General features: G+C 62.3%; 1 protein-coding gene across 1 annotated transcript in view; it reads left to right on the plus strand.

Annotated features, from left to right (window-relative positions):
- The window catches only part of ZC3H3 (zinc finger CCCH-type containing 3), a 77064-nt gene that overhangs the window by 23860 nt on the left and 37287 nt on the right, over positions 1–15917 (plus strand). The window contains exon 4 of the mRNA XM_066265470.1: positions 8790–8943. Within this exon, the coding sequence (XP_066121567.1) occupies positions 8790–8943 (154 nt within the window). The remainder of the gene's footprint in view (positions 1–8789; positions 8944–15917) is intronic.

Genomic DNA, 15917 nt, shown 5'->3' on the forward strand with positions numbered 1-15917 from the left:
ACAACAGTGGCTTTCTGCCCTGGCCCTGGCAGCACGGGGGCAGACCACTTACCCTGGGCTGCAAGGACAGCTCACAGCTTCCTAGGCTCAAATGGCTGGCCCTCGGAGTCCCCCGCCCACAACCTCCCACCCCCCTGCCTGGGCCCTTTGCTGAAGCTTTCCTACATGGTGGGGCTGGGGACAGGGAAGGAGAGGGACAGGCCAGCCCAATGGGGAGAGGTAGCCAGGTGTCCCTCAGCCTCCTGGCAGGACCCTGCTGCCCACTGCAGGCCAAGCTGGGCAGGCGTAGTGGACACAAAGCCCCGGCTCACTAGCATCTGTACATACTGGGCCGTTGGGGTTCTCCCCCAGGTCCCAGGCTGGGTCCCATTCCAGCTGCTGACTCCCAGGAGCACGGATGTTGGTGTCTGGGTTCCTCAGCCTTGCATCTAGACGTGTCCAGCCTGGCTCAGCACAAAGCTGTAGGACCTGGGGGTGGAGGCGGTGAGGTGTGGCGTGGGTCTGGTGGGCTCCGAGGCCGGCAGCCAGACTGTGTGCACAGGAAACACCCACATGATGCGTGTGCATGCGTGTGTGTATCTGCACGTGTGTCCTGGAGGAACGGTGCGGTGCAGCTGCAGAGGCTGTGGGGTGCAGAGTTATTGAGGTGGTGTGGGGTCCGTAGTGAGGGCGCCCGGGGCGGCAGGACTCTAGGCCAGCTTCCCCTGGTGGTGGCTGCTGCAGAGACTGGGGAGGAGCAGACCCTGAGCCCCCCGGATGGGGAGGATGGCCGGGACACAGGGCGGGGGCTGGGACGCAGGGAGGGTCCTCCTGAGGCCCCCTCTGCAGCACCAAGCCCACACCCCACTTGGTCTTCCTCCTGGCTGCTTCCTGCAAGGGGCGTGCATCCACACAGCTTGTCCCGGTGCCCCAACCGAGGTCTGCCTTCCTTGCTCAGAGTCCCAGGGTCCTTTGCACCCTGAGATGCAGCCCTGGCTTCACTGTCTCCAGGATGGTGGGTCAAGAGGACAGCTCAGATGGAGCCAGCTTTCAGAAATGCCCTAACTGGACAGGTAGCGCCCAGAGAAGCCGGGCAGGAGCCAAGCAGGCTTTGGGGCTACTCCTCAGCCCTTCCCCTGGGCTGGCCTTGCAGGAGGTGCTCAGGCCCGGACACTGGCGCACTGCAGCACATCGGGCGGGTCCCCAGGGGCAGCACTCCACCTGCATGGCCCTCCTTGGGGCCCAGCTGAGGCAGGGGGCACTGAGGTCCCGCCAGGCCCAGGCTGTGTACACAGGCATGTCCACGTTTCAGGGGCAGGAGCCATACTGGCTGCCGCAGGCCTCACAGTGTGTGCCTGCTGTTCTGTGTTCGTTTCTGTGGCCATATTTACATGAGTGCAGCTCAGCTGTCCTTGGGGACAGGCTGCCTGACCCAGGGGTCCTGGCTGGGTGGGTCCCCTGCTGCCCGCCGTCCTGTGTGCCCGAGGGCGCTGACCGTTGACACCAGGACAGCCGGAACCTGAGCAGCTGGGCTGCAGTGGCTCATGAGGCAGAGGTCAGCGTAGCTTCTGGGAAGACTGGCTGTGACGCAGCCGCCAGGGCCGTCTCTAGCTGGTGATGGTGCGGGCAGTGGGGTGGCACGGAGCGCGGGGCAGAGTAGCCGCTGCCGGTGGGCAGACTGGGCAGTGATCAGAGAGTCGTGTCATACTGGGCAGACTGGGCAGTGATCAGAGAGAGTCGCATCATACTGGGCAGACTGGGCAGTGATCAGAGAGAGTCGCGTCATACTGGGCAGACTGGGCAGTGATCAGAGAGAGTCGCATCATACTGGGCAGACTGGGTAGTAATCAGAGAGAGTCGCATCAGACTGGGCAGTGATCAGAGAGTCGCACCATACTGGGCAGACTGGGCAGTGATCAGAGAGAGTCGCATCAGACTGGGCAGTGATCAGAGAGTCGCACCATACTGGGCAGACTGGGCAGTGATCAGAGAGAGTCGCACCATACTGGGCAGACTGGGCAGTGATCAGAGAGAGTCTCATCATACTGGGCAGACTGGGCAGTGATCAGAGAGAGTCGCATCATACTGGGCAGACTGGGCAGTGATCAGAGAGAGTCGCATCATACTGGGCAGACTGGGCAGTGATCAGAGAGTCGCACCATACTGGGCAGACTGGGCAGTGATCCAGTGAGCAGATTGGGCAGTGATCAAAGAGTCGCATCATACTGGGCAGACTGGGCAGTGATCAGAGAGTCGCACCATACTGGGCAGACTGGGCAGTGATCAGAGAGTCGCACCATACTGGGCAGACTGGGCAGTGATCAGAGAGTCGCATCAGACTGGGCAGTGATCAGAGAGAGTCGCATCATACTGGGCAGACTGGGCAGTGATCAGAGAGAGTCGCACCATACTGGGCAGACTGGGCAGTGATCAGAGAGTCGCATCATACTGGGCAGACTGGGCAGTGATCAGAGAGAGTCGCATCATACTGGGCAGACTGGGCAGTGATCAGAGAGTCGCACCATACTGGGCAGACTGGGCAGTGATCAGAGAGAGTCGCATCATACTGGGCAGACTGGGCAGTGATCAGAGAGTCGCACCATACTGGGCAGACTGGGCAGTGATCCAGTGAGCAGATTGGGCAGTGATCAGAGAGAGTCGCACCATACTGGGCAGACTGGGCAGTGATCAGAGAGTTGCACCATACTGGGCAGACTGGGCAGTGATCAGAGAGTCGCACCATACTGGGCAGACTGGGCAGTGATCCAGTGAGCAGATTGGGCAGTGATCAGAGAGAGTCGCATCATACTGGGCAGACTGGGCAGTGATCAGAGAGAGTTGCACCATACTGGGCAGACTGGGCAGTGATCAGAGAGTCGCACCATACTGGGCAGACTGGGCAGTGATCCAGTGAGCAGATTGGGCAGTGATCAGAGAGAGTCGCGTCATACTGGGCAGACTGGGCAGTGATCAGAGAGTCACGTCATACCGGGTGGGGGTGAGGACCCTGGACTGCAGACAGCCCTCAGCCCAAGGCTGTCACCTCTCTCCATACCCTCAGCCCAGCTGCAGGGCATTGTCCCTGAGCGGTCAGGCGCCTGTGCTGACCCTGCCGCTCCCCTCGCCGTCGGGGACTGGCCAGGTGCCCCTCCAGGAGTGTGGCCTGCTTTCCAGGGTATCTGGCAGGCAGGCTGGATTCTCTGTCCCCAGGCTGTACATGGTCCTGCTTCCACTGCCTTTGGGGAGTAAGAGCTCAGCAGCCTGCTGCTGGGGCCCTCACCTGCCCCCCAGGGGATCGGGGGGGGGGCTGCCTTTGGGAGAGGCCTTTTCCCCTGGTCAGTGGCCTCGGCCGACTGTGCACAGAGGGGCAGTCTGGTCTCATCTTCTCCTCATTAGACAGCTGTGAGGTTATTAACTCACTTTCTTCCTGGTTGTTTTTCTTTCTTTTTTTTTTCATTTTTCCGAAGCTGGAAACGGGGAGGCAGTCAGACAGACTCCCGCATGCGCCCAACCGGGATCCACCCAGCATGTCCACCAGGGGGCGATGCTTTGCCCCTCTGGGGCGTCACTCTGTTGCGTCCAGAGCCACTCTAGCGCCTGAGGCAGAGGCCACAGAGCCATCCCCAGCACCCAGGCCATCTTTGCTCCAATGGAGCCTCGCTGTGGGAGGGGAAGAGAGAGACAGAGAGGAAGGAGAGGTGGAGGGGTGGAGGGGTGGAGAAGCAAATGGGCGCCTCTCCTGTGTGCCCTGGCCAGGAATCGAACCCTGGACTTCTGCATGCCAGGCCGACGTTCTGCCGCTGTGTCAACCGGCCAGGGCCCCTGGTTGTTTCTCTTTGCAGTTCCACAGAAATCTCAGCTCCCTTTCACCTCCTACCCCACATTGAGGTGGAGTGAGAGCCGTGATCCGTGGGACGGGCTGCTGGGCTCTGCCATCTGGGGCGGCAGGCCCGGGGTGGGCTGTACAGACAGCCAGGGAGGGGGCATGCGGCCCCTGCCTCTCTGCTACCCACCCAGTGTGCAGGCCCGGGGTGGGCTGTACAGACAGCCAGGGAGGGGGCATGCGGCCCCTGCCTCTCTGCTACCCACCCAGTGTGCAGGCCCGGGGTGGGCTGTACAGACAGCCAGGGAGGGGGCATGCGGCCCCTGCCTCTCTGCTACCCACCCAGTGTGCAGGCCCGGGGTGGGCTGTACAGACAGCCAGGGAGGGGGCATGCGGCCCCTGCCTCTCTGCTACCCACCCAGTGTGCAGGCCCGGGGTGGGCTGTACAGACAGCCAGGGAGGGGCATGCGGCCCCTGCCTCTCTGCTACCCACCCAGTGTGCAGGCCCGGGGTGGGCTGTACAGACAGCCAGGGAGGGGCATGCGGCCCCTGCCTCTCTGCTACCCACCCAGTGTGCAGGCCCGGGGTGGGCTGTACAGACAGCCAGGGAGGGGGCATGCGGCCCCTGCCTCTCTGCTACCCACCCAGTGTGCAGGCCCGGGGTGGGCTGTACAGACAGCCAGGGAGGGGGCATGCGGCCCCTGCCTCTCTGCTACCCACCCAGTGTGCCGGGACCCGGCCACCCAGCATTCCACGGGCCCCAGAGCTGGCGAGCTCCTTGCCCCCGTCACTGGGGCGTGGAGAGCAGTAGGAACTGGGGCCGAGCCAGACCGCCGGGGCCCTGCCTCCTGACTGCCGGTCCCCACGCACCCGTGTCGGTGTGCGGGGGGCGCCCGGTGCCCTCTTGCTCCCCAGCACCCAGCAGGCTCCCCACTGCTCCGTGACCCAGAGCGTGGGAACAGGGGAGGCTGGCGGGCGCTCTGTGCAGGAGCGAGGGCCCTGCTGATGGATGGGCTCATATTCCATTCAGATGTGATGCCAGCAGTTTTCCGTAGTTTGTCTTCCATTGCGGTAGTAAAGTTTTTAATTAGGAAAGCTAATGAGATCGATTAGTCATTAGAAGTGACCTCTGCATGGCGGGTCGGAGAGGGCTGTGTGTGTGGGCCTGATAACGCAGCGCCCGGGCCTCGTTGGCAATAAAGGCGCCAAGGGTTTGATTTGAGTGAAATGTGCCACGGGGAATACATCATGTGGAGAAAAAAATTACAACCCGGGAGTCTGTAATGAAGGGAATTAAACCAACATCCTATCTAAATAACACGATTATCTACACAACCCACGGCCGGCCGGCCTGGAGGAGCGGGAGCGTGCTGCCTGGCGGGCCTCCAGGAGGAGGGCGCAGGGCCCTCACCTGCTGCCCCACCCCAGGGCAGGGCCCCTCACCTGCTGCCCCACCCAGGGCAGGGCCCTCACCTGCTGCCCCACCCCAGGGCAGGGCCCTCACCTGCTGCCCCACCCCAGGGCAGGGCCCTCCCCTGCTGCCCCACCCCAGGGCAGGGCCCTCCCCTGCTGCCCCACCCAGGGCAGGGCCCTCACCTGCTGCCCCACCCAGGGCAGGGCCCTCACCTGCTGCCCCACCCAGGGCAGGGCCCTCACCTGCTGCCCCACCCAGGGCAGGGCCCTCACCTGCTGCCCCACCCAGGGCAGGGCCCTCACCTGCTGCCCCACCCAGGGCAGGGCCCTCACCTGCTGCCCCACCCAGGGCAGGGCCCTCACCTGCTGCCCCACCCAGGGCAGGGCCCTCACCTGCTGCCCCACCCAGGGCAGGGCCCTCCCCTGGCTACCCAGCTCTGTCCCTGTGTGGTCCCTGCAGCCCTCACTCCTGCCAGGCCTTGGGGCCACAGCACCATCTGTTCACGCTGCTGAGCTGTGTGCCCTCAGCGTGGGTGCTCCGGACGGTTCTCTCAGGGTCACTGTCCCTGTGTTTCTCTCACCCACAGCCGAGCGGCCCACCACCAGGGACCGGAGTGGTCTGTGGGCCAGGCTGCAGGGTCATGGCCTCCCTCGGGGGATAGGGCTTGGGAGGGGCACCTTTCTCTCTGCCTCTCCGGACACCGGAGGGCAGGGTGTAATAGGGGACTGTGTGGGGAAGTGGTAGGAGACTGGCCCTTTAAAAGGGGGGGTGCTTTATTTGTGTCCTTTTCTTTTCTTTTTTAAATTTATTCATTTTAGGAGAGTGAGAGAGACGGGGGGGGGGGGGGGGGGGGGGGGGCAGGAAGCATCAACTCCCATATGTGCTTTGACCAGACAAGTACAGGGTTTCAAACTGGCGACCTCAGTGTTCCAGGTCAATGCTTTATCCAGTGCGCCACCCCAGGTCAGGCTGTCCCTTTTATTTTTTATTTAAAAATGTTTGTTTGTTCAAGGCACATATGGGAGTTGATGCTTCTAGCTCCTCCCACCTTCTCTCTCTCTCTCTCTCTCTCTCTCTCCTCTCTCTCTCCCTCTCTGTCTCTCTCCCTTTCTCTCTCCTCTCTAAAATGAATAAATAAAATAAAATAAAAAACACAAATTAAAAAAAAGTGTTTGTTTGTTTTAGAGAAAGGGTAGGGGAGCTGGGAGCATCAGCCCGTAGTAGTTGTCTGTTATAGGCGCTTGACGGGAAAACCTGGGGTTTGAACTGCTGACCTCAGCATTCCAGGTCGATGCTTTATCCACTGCGCCGCTGATGGCCCGGCTGTTTATGTTCTTCTAGAAGTGAGAGTCGGGCATTAATAAGTAAAATGCGGAAAGTTAATAAAAGAACGGACCTCACAGTAGGCCTGCGTCGCACAGGAACGTGCTGTTAACACTGAGGCCCTCACGAGGGCCTGGCCCAGAGGAGCTCTCTAGAACCAAGTCCAGTCCTCTGGGCACTAAGGGCTGGGGCCTCCTGGAGGAGGTGGTGTCTGCCTGACCACACTGGGGGCAGGAAAAGAGAATGCTGTGCAGTGGGACTGAGCCCGGGCAGGGGCTCTCAGTGCTCGGGATGAAGGCAGCAAGGTTGAGGAGGGGATCGGCCTGAGCAAGGACCAGCCCTCCTCCCCACCCTGTGCAGAAGTGACTACAGGGACCCGGGCTGCAGAGCCAGGGCCTGTGGCTCTTGGGTGCGCTTTCCGTCCCAGAGCGGCAGGCACAGGTGGGTTGAAAGGGGTGGCCTGTGGGCGGGCAGGCCCCCAGGAGGGGCTGCAGGCATCTAGACTGTCCAGTTACAGGGGCCCTAAGATGAGGTCAGCTTGGGGCCTGGCTGTAGCTTGAAGGAAATCTCGAATACTTGAGTCGTAGTTGGAACGAGCTATTATTGATTTATGTTGTTTTTTCTTTCTTGTAAGACCTTGAAGATTCAGTTGAACAAACACTGTTTTGTTGACGCCCATTGTCTGCTAGGCTCTCCCCTGCACGCAGGGGTGTGCGAGGTGCTCAGAGCTGAAGGTTCACTCACGTGCGTCCGTCACTCAGCCAGAGCGGGCACCCCAGGTGATGCCATGGTGCCTTTGGTTTTGCTGGACTTCCCTCTTCTCCCAGGTCCTCTGGGCTGCTGTCCGTGGAGGGAGGGAGAGACAGACACACAGAGAGGAGGAGAGAGATGTTGAGAGAGGGAGAGAGAGGGGGTCATTGCCCTGGTTTCCAGTACTTTCTGGGCCCTCGGCCTGCGGGGCGGACTTTTCCTGCCTGCTTCCTGGCAGACGTCAGCTGGAGCACCGTGGGGTCCTGGGCTAGTGGGGCATGGGGGGCCTGTCTGGGCCCAGGCACTGACTCAGGAGGTTTGGTTTCAGGCTCTGTGGGGTGATGTTTAGTAACAGGTACTGTTACTGTCTGTGGGCCAGTGGCAGCCCCTGTAGACTGGTAGTGGGGAGGCTCTGGGTATCAGTCAGAGGTCCATCGGTGCTGGGAGGATGTCTCCTTGGTGCCCAGGGGAGCAGACAAATGACATGGATTATGGATCATTGGTCTTTGCCTCAGGAGAGCCCCCACAACCAGGGCTGGCACCAGGTAGTGGGAATGTGGGGACCTCTGGGTCTGGTGTCACTGTGCGCCTGTCCTACTCTCCTGGGCCATCCCACACCCCTCACGGTCTTCAGCTGAGGGCTGGCCAGTGCCTGCCCAGGACCCCAGCTTGCCCTGTGCTGATGCGCTGGCAGTGAGACCATGTGTGTGCATTCCTGGAGGCCTTGCCTGGCACACACGCCCCCTGGTCTCTGCCCATCCTCAGCCCCCAACCGGCTGCCTGGCCGAGCTGTCCAATGTGGTGCCTTTCTGGGTGGAAACCCTGAGAAGCCCCTGATGCTGGGGTCCTGCTGGTAGCCCCTTTCTGAGCAAACCGCTAGGCGTTATGCAAGCCGGTCGGTGGGGCCACGAGGAAGAGCCCACCCACAGCAGCCTGGCCCGTGTGGGGAGCTGTGCCTCTCACTGCATTAGCTTTAATTATCTGGGCAGTTAAGAGTTTGTATATTATGAAAGTCAGGCAGTTAGACGTGTTCCTCGAAGCTGTGGAGAAACTGCCAACTATCAAGTGGAGGGGACTCAGGCAGAACAGATCCCTGCTAACTGCAGGACACGCTCAGCAGGAGGAAAAGCCGTGGTGTGTATCACCCTGCAGAACACCACGGAAGCAGAAGTGACCGAGGACATCAGTCTGCGAGGGCACCCCCAGCCTCCCGGGCCCACCGAGGACCCCCCGCAGCCCGCGGGAGCTCTGGGAGTCAGGCCGGGCCCAGGTTTGGGGACGTTAGTGCTGCTTGCTGAGGGCACTGGCCTGCTTCCCCACCCAGGTCACCCGCATCCCGACGGCCTGTGCCTTGGGACTCCGGCCTGTGCCCAGCTCTCCCAGAGCCTCAGGCTGCTGGGAGTCCTGGGACAGGAATGTGCACATGGGGCGGGGCTGGGATGCAGAGTGAGGGGCTGTCCCTGCCGACCTCGCTGACTGCTGTGTTGGGTTTCTCTGCAGCATCCTGCCTGAACACCCCGCGGGCACCGCCCACCGGCAGAGTGATCAAGACCCGGTACCGCATTGTCAAGAGGACCCCAGCGTCATCTCTCAGCGTGGCCCCCTTTCCCCTGTCCCTGCCCTCCTGGCGGGCTCGACGGCTCTCCCTCTCCAGGTAAGAGGCCCCCATGGGCCTGGGGCCAGGCTGCCTCTGAGGGGCTCTCAGGCTGCAGGATGGGGCCTGAGGCTGCAGGGACCGATTGCACCACTCAGAAGGGCTTGATCTCCCGTTTGCTGGCTGTAAATGGCCTAGTCTTCCTGTTCGGCAGTTTGTGCCCCAGATATATGGCAGCCTGCGTGCCGCATGCATGTGCAGACACACACATGCCCTCCCGTTTTAACAAGCCATCAGCTGATGTGGGTGGCCATGGTGTCCCTCAGGGGAGGCTTGGATGAGAGGCTGGGCCCTGAGCGGCCCCTTTGGAGCCTGTGAGCCCATCTTGCCGTCAGTCTATTAACTGCTCAGGGCAGGAGGGAGGTCTCAGCCCTCCCCATCCCACCCGCCCCAGGCATCCTGTGGCCTTGCCCCAGGCTGTTCTGGCTGATAGTGTGCAGTGTGGGGTGGCTCCACCTTCTTTCCTGGGTGCTCTGGGCCCAGAAGCAGGAGGCTGTGGAAGTCGGGGAAGCAGTATTAGGGGTTGGATGTTGGGAGCCCCTCTTGGGAGGCTGCAAACTCCAGGCTTCAGGAGGCCTGGTATGGGCTGTGGCCCCTTCTCGGAGGCAGGAAGGGGCGACAGCCTTGGCAGATGGTTCAGAACCTGGCAGCGAGTGGCAGGCCCCCTCCCTCTGTCTTCCCGCCACCCTCCGGGAGCCTGGGGCCACTTGGTTGAGTGTAGCTTCCCCTGGGCACAGTGGGCACTCCAGGGCACGTGGCTTTGGGCCAGAGGCTGTGAGGCGGGGCTCTTGTGCCCTGAGGGGCTGGACCACAGGTCAGAGCAGCTGTCGTCGGTGCCACCCTCTGAGACGGCCTGGCTCTGGGGCCTCCACAGATGTGTGCGTGGTCAGCCTGCCCTTGGGGCCCACGGGGTCCACTGCCCTTCTCCCTTTCCGCTAGGCCACAGTGAACTTGGCCCCGCCGCCTCCTCTAGAGGCAATAGCTGGAAGTATATTTTAAATTAATTTTACTGCACTTTTTGTAATATTTTTGTTTTAAATAGATTTATAAGCATCTTGGGGGCTATTTCTACAAATTTATGAAGATAATTTTCACTCTCTCGATAAGGTTAAATTTACACCTGCTATTTCCATATTAATTCACAGTGCTAAGTGGGTCTAATTTTCTTCTGTTTTTCTATCTGGTGAGCGCGGCCTTTCCTAATGCAATTTCCCCCTCACTAAATCACTGTGATCGGGAGTCAAGATCGAGCTAAATTAACTTAAATTAATTTACTTAATAGGAGCCCCAGATCATCGTGAATGAGGTTCAGATTTATTGATTCTTGCTCCTGCCTCCGTTGCCGTGGGCATGTGGGCCCCACCTGCGGGCTAGACCCCGCCTCTCCTGGGGGCGCTGGGGCTGGGGGCGACTTGCTGGGGTGGCACCAGCGGGCATCTCCTCCCAGCTTCTGAGCACCAGGCAGGGTTAGTGTTTTGGTCCAGCTGGGGCCTGCCAGGGTCATTGAGTGAAGTAGGTGCCAGGTTCAGTGGGGCGAGGGTTCCTGGTGGAGGGTGATGGCCTCACGTACCCCCAGGACAGCACGCTGTGCGCATTCAGCCAGGCGCCTCGCCTCAGGCCTGTTAGGCGGAAAACAGCCCGTCCTGAGGAGGTGGGGCTGAGGGGGCGCCTGGGTGCTGTGTGGGCAGGTATGTGGGGTTGCCCCTCGGGTCAGATGCCTGGCATGGGCCATTGGGGGAGACCCAGCGGCCACCAGACGTAGCTGCTGCTCCTCCCAAGCTGCCCCAGCCACCTCGCTCTCCAGGTGCCTGGCTGGGCACTCGGTCCTCAGCGCCTTCCTTGCTGGAGGAGGCGTGTCAGCCCCCCCCCCCAGAATGGCGTGTGTGGGGCCATGTTCAGTGGGGCATCCGTCTGCCCTGACTGTCTCACTCCAAGTCTGTTTGCCATGTCACCAGGTGCCCAGGACACAAGCTGAGCGCAGAGCTCTGGGCCTTCGACAGGGCCTGGCTCCTGGGCTTGGGCCTGTTGGGAGGGGTGGGTGTGGGGTGCTGAGGGCTGAGGCACTGCAGGCCCCGGGAAATGTGGCTGCCAGTGGACTGGGCTTCCTTTGCCCAAGGTCACCTGTGTCCTGGCCAGGGCTGCCTTCTCAGCAGAGTGGCTGCCTGCCAGCTGCCCGGCCTCACTGTCAGGAGTGCACGCCTGGGCTGGGCTTGTCGAGGCAGCAGAAAGGCCTGTCTCCAGGGCCAATGGCCAGTCTGGTGTCTGCCCACCCACTGCCTTCAGCTTCACCGGGGGAGGCTCTGGGGCCGCCTGGCTTTGGCCGAGCCCTTGACCTCTGCCCCGTGCAGCGGCAGGTCCCTCAGCTCTCCTCAGGCAGGTGGAGCTGCTGGGCTGCTGGTGGGGCTCGGGCACTTGGGGGCCAAGGGCTGCTGCCACGAGGAGAATGCAGGGGTGTCCCGCCAGGCAGCCGGCGGAGCCGGGGGCTGAGGGCTCTGCATAGGCGTCCTAGCTACACCCCCTCGGAGGGGCGGGCAGGCAGCCCAGTAGGCAAGAGCACCACTGTTGGCATTGGTGGCCCCGGACCCCCTTCTCCGGTATGCTCCGTGAATGTGGTCACTGCAGAGGGGATGCTGTGTGTGTGTGGGAGCTGTCGCCCTTGGGGAGCCCAGGAGCCCTGGTGGGTGCTGGAGGCTGTGACTCGTGGTGAGGGGGAAGCCATGGGGATCAGGGTGGGGGTCGCAGAGTCCCTGGGCCTCTGCCTGGAGAGCAGTCCGGAGCAACCAGGCATTGGGAGCAGGGCCCGGTTGGAGCCTGAGCTCAGCACAGCCCCCAGCCCCCAACAGCTGGTGGCCTGGACAAGCCCCTTTCCTCCTGCCGAGGGACGACCGGCCCCTCAGAGGGTGGTGTGGTCACCATGCTTGATCCTGCACCACGAGGGGCCTGGCACTAGAGACTGTGGAGGTGACAGAGCCACTGCCACCCCAGCCCCAGAGGCCCCACCCCGTGACAGGGCCCCTCACCTTCCCCGGGGAACTGGTGGCCTCCCTCTCAGGAAAGGCCTGTCTCTCGAGTACTCTGAACGGCCACTTCAGCCTCGCCCTACTGGTCCCCACCGGGGGCTGGGGCACTGGTGCATTTCTGCCTCGCGAGGTGGCCTTGCTCTCCCTCTCCTGAGACGGAGCCCTGCTCTCGGCCCAAGTCAGTTGTGGCTCAACGCGTGGAAGCTCCGTGCAGCCCACGTGGTGGACCCAGGGCCCACAGGAGGCCTGGCCTGGCTCCAGAGACTCCAGACCACTGCCGGCCGCTGGCCTCGGGACTCGGCTCGGGCAGGCCCAGGGGCAGGCAGGGGCAGCAGAGGGCACCTGGGGCTGAAGCGTGGGATGAGTGAGGGTTTAATTTTTAGTTGTAAGATGTGTGGATTTGCCTGTGTCCTCGCTGCTTCCAACAAGTCCATTCATCTGCACTGAAGCTGGAGTGTGACATATCCCTAAACTGCCTGTCACTTTTTTTCTCTCTCCGAATTCATTTGACAGGAAAGTGCGGAATAAACAAGCCTGTGCTTGCACGGCTGCCTCCACAGCTGCTCCTCGGGCCACACATGGCGCTGTCGGGGGGCTGCGCTCGCGGGCTCCTTTTATCTTGCTGTGTTTTCGTGTCTGTGTGGTAAATCTCGGTAACTTCCGGGCGGTTTGACAAGGTTTGGGCTGCAGTTTGGAGGGCCCTGAAACGCTTCTCCAGAGTGGCATCTTATTCAGAGGAGCTCAGCCAGGTGGGCAGCGTCCTGCGGGCGGCCTGTTCCCCTGTGCTCTCTCCCCCCACCCCGCCCTGCCCCTGGCATGCCTGCATGGCCTCCGCTGGCCAGGGCCCTGCTCTGCCTCCTGTCCCGGTCTGAAGAGTGGGGGGCCGCTGGGCACCCTGACCGACCGCAGGCCGGGCGGCTTCCGCTGCGTGTTCCCTTCTCAGTTCTGGAGGCTGGAGGCCTGGGGTCAGGGTGCCTTGGTGGGTTCCCCTTTCAGCTGCAGAACCCGGCCTTCTTTTTCTTTTCTTTTCTTTTTTTATGACAGAGTCAGAGAGAGGGATAGACAGGGACAGACAGGAACAGAGAGAGATGAGAAGCATCAATCATCAATTTTTCGTTGCGACACCTTAGTTCATTAATTGCTTTCTCATATGTGCCTTGACCGGGGGCTGCAGCAGACCGAGTGACCCCTTGCTCGAGCCAGCGACCTTGGGTCCAAGCTGATGAGCCTTGCTCAAACCAGATGAGCCTGCGCTCAAGCTAGAGACCTCAGGGTTTTGAACCTGGGTCCTCCGCATCCCAGTCCAACATTCTATCCACTGTGCCACCGCCTGGTCAGGCAGTGAGGCCTTCTTGCTACGTCCCTTCCTGTGAGGACCCTAATTCTTCACCCATCCTCACCGCCTCTTCCAACCCCAGTCATCAGCTCAAGGCCCCGCCTCTGGATAGCATTGATCCAAACATAGGACTGTGTGGGACACACCATTCAGTCCCTGCCAGCGAGTGTCCTGCTCTCCCCGAGACCCGCCCTGACTAGGCCAGTGGAGCTGGGGCCCTGAAGACCATGGCAGTTAGAGAAACTTGGGGTGAGCCCTTACGTGGCCTCGCCTGCGGTCTGTGCAAGGCAGCCAGGCCCAGAGGCTCCCCTGGCAGAGGACGTGCACGCGGGATCAGAGGGCACAAGGAGCCCATGCAGGAGGCACGCAGGGTCATGTGCAGAGGCTGCCCAGGCCTCAGGCTTCCAGGGCCAAGACCCAGCAGCCCGCTGAGCAACCCACACTTGGCAGTGCTGGTCAATGAGCGACCCTGGCCTAGCCCCTGCTTTGGGCCCTGCAGGTGGTCAGGGCTGGGCAGCAGCCTGCCTGAGGCAGACCTGCTCTGTGGCTGTGGCCTGGGTGGACCGCAGTTGCCCCTCCCCGCTCTGGGTCAGCACGTCCCCTTGCTGCTGGTCACCCCTAAACCACAGGAGGAGCTTCCGGGACAGGGGACGCAGGGGCTGCTGAGGGGAGGGCGTGGAGGGTCAGGGCAGGGCCAGGGGACGCAGGGGCTGCTGAGGGGGAGGGCGTGGAGGGTCAGGGCAGGGCCAGGGGACGCAGGGGCTGCTGAGGGGGAGGGCGTGGAGAGTCAGGGCAGGGCCAGGGGACGCAGGGGCTGCTGAGGGGGAGGGCGTGGAGGGTCAGGGCAGGGCCAGGGGGCACGGGGGCTGCTGAGGGGAGGGCTTGGAGGGTCAGGGCAGGGCCAGGGGACACAGGGGCTGCTGAGGGGAGGGCGTGGAGGGTCAGGGCAGGGCCAGGGGACGCAGGGGCTGCTGAGGGGGAGGGCGTGGAGAGTCAGGGCAGGGCCAGGGGACACAGGGGCTGCTGAGGGGGAGGGCGTGGAGAGTCAGGGCAGGGCCAGGGGACGCAGGGGCTGCTGAGGGGAGGGCGTGGAGGGTCAGGGCAGGGCCAGGGGACGCAGGGACTGCTGAGGGGAGGGCGTGGAGGGTCAGGGCAGGGCCAGGGGGCACGGGGGCTGCTGAGGGGAGGGCGTGGAGGGTCAGGGCAGGGCCAGGGGACGCAGGGGCTGCTGAGGGGGAGGGCGTGGAGAGTCAGGGCAGGGCCAGGGGACACAGGGGCTGCTGAGGGGGAGGGCGTGGAGAGTCAGGGCAGGGCCAGGGGACGCAGGGGCTGCTGAGGGGAGGGCGTGGAGGGTCAGGGCAGGGCCAGGGGACGCAGGGACTGCTGAGGGGAGGGCGTGGAGGGTCAGGGCAGGGCCAGGGGGCACGGGGGCTGCTGAGGGGGAGGGCGTGGAGGGTCAGGGCAGGGCCAGGGGGCACGGGGGCTGCTGAGGGGAGGGCGTGGAGGGTCAGGGCAGGGCCAGGGGGCACGGGGGAAGATGGAGGACAGTCACCCTGGGGCTCCCAGGCTCAGTCCCAGCCCCTCTCTTGATAGTTTCTTGCATTTAACTTTTTTTGAGTAAATTTGTTTGATATACATTTGCACTTCCAGAAAAGTTGCAAAAACAGCACATAGCTGCTCTGTAGTCCTCACCTAGGTCACCGGCTGGGCTTACCTGTCCCTGCTGCCTCATCACATCTCCTCTCTGCTCAAGCCCAGACTGGGGAGTCGGTGTCCCTTGACCGGGCGCTGAGTGAGGTCCCCGATCCGAGAGTGCTGCCGTGTGGCTCGGGTCATGGTCATGCCTCTGCAGCCTCGTTGCAGCTGGAACCAGCGCAGTCGTGCTGTGCTTTGTGACCTGCCATTTCGGGGAACAGAGGCCAGGTGCGTGGTGCCGCGTCTTGGGCCTGTACGTGACGAGACTCAGATTTGTGGGCAGGAAGCTGTGGAAGTGCTGGGCGGCCCCCCGGTCCAGGCCGAGGGACCCTATGTTGCTGTGCTCCTGGTGCTGTGAGCCTGACCACCCTGCTGCGTGGCCGTTGTCTCTGCTGGGAGGTGTGTGGGCAGGGGTGTCCAGCATGCATGAGTTCCAGCCTCACTCCTGTGAGGCCTGTGGTCCTTTATCCCCCGCTGCCTGTGTTCATTGTTTGTTTGTAGTGATGTGGGTCCAGGTTCTGCCTCTTTTGCAGGCTTAATCTGTTATCATTGTGATTCATTTTGTAACCTTTATTTGTCCCTGTTCTGGTCCTGGGTCTTTTCCACATGGCAGTGTCATCCTGTCATTCTCTGAGCCCCCAGCTGCACAACAGGCTGCCTGCCTGCCTGCCTCCCCCGGCACTCCCCACCCCAGAGCCAGCTACCTCTGCAGAGTGCCTCTCCACAGACGCTGGAGCTGGGTCCACTCTGCCGTTATGCACACGGCCGTGCAGCCCGCCCGCTTCCCTTCCTCTGCGGTCACGCCTGGTCGCAGAGTGTGGGAACACGAGGGGCGTAGTCTGACTTCAGGTAGAGCGGCCGCTTCCCCACAGCTGCTGCCGGGGTGCCCTTCTGTTCCCGTCACAGCATTCGGCATCACCAGC

The sequence above is a fragment of the Saccopteryx bilineata genome, chromosome 3 (genome assembly GCF_036850765.1).
Source record: "Saccopteryx bilineata isolate mSacBil1 chromosome 3, mSacBil1_pri_phased_curated, whole genome shotgun sequence".
In the NCBI taxonomy this organism is placed as follows: domain Eukaryota; kingdom Metazoa; phylum Chordata; class Mammalia; order Chiroptera; family Emballonuridae; genus Saccopteryx; species Saccopteryx bilineata.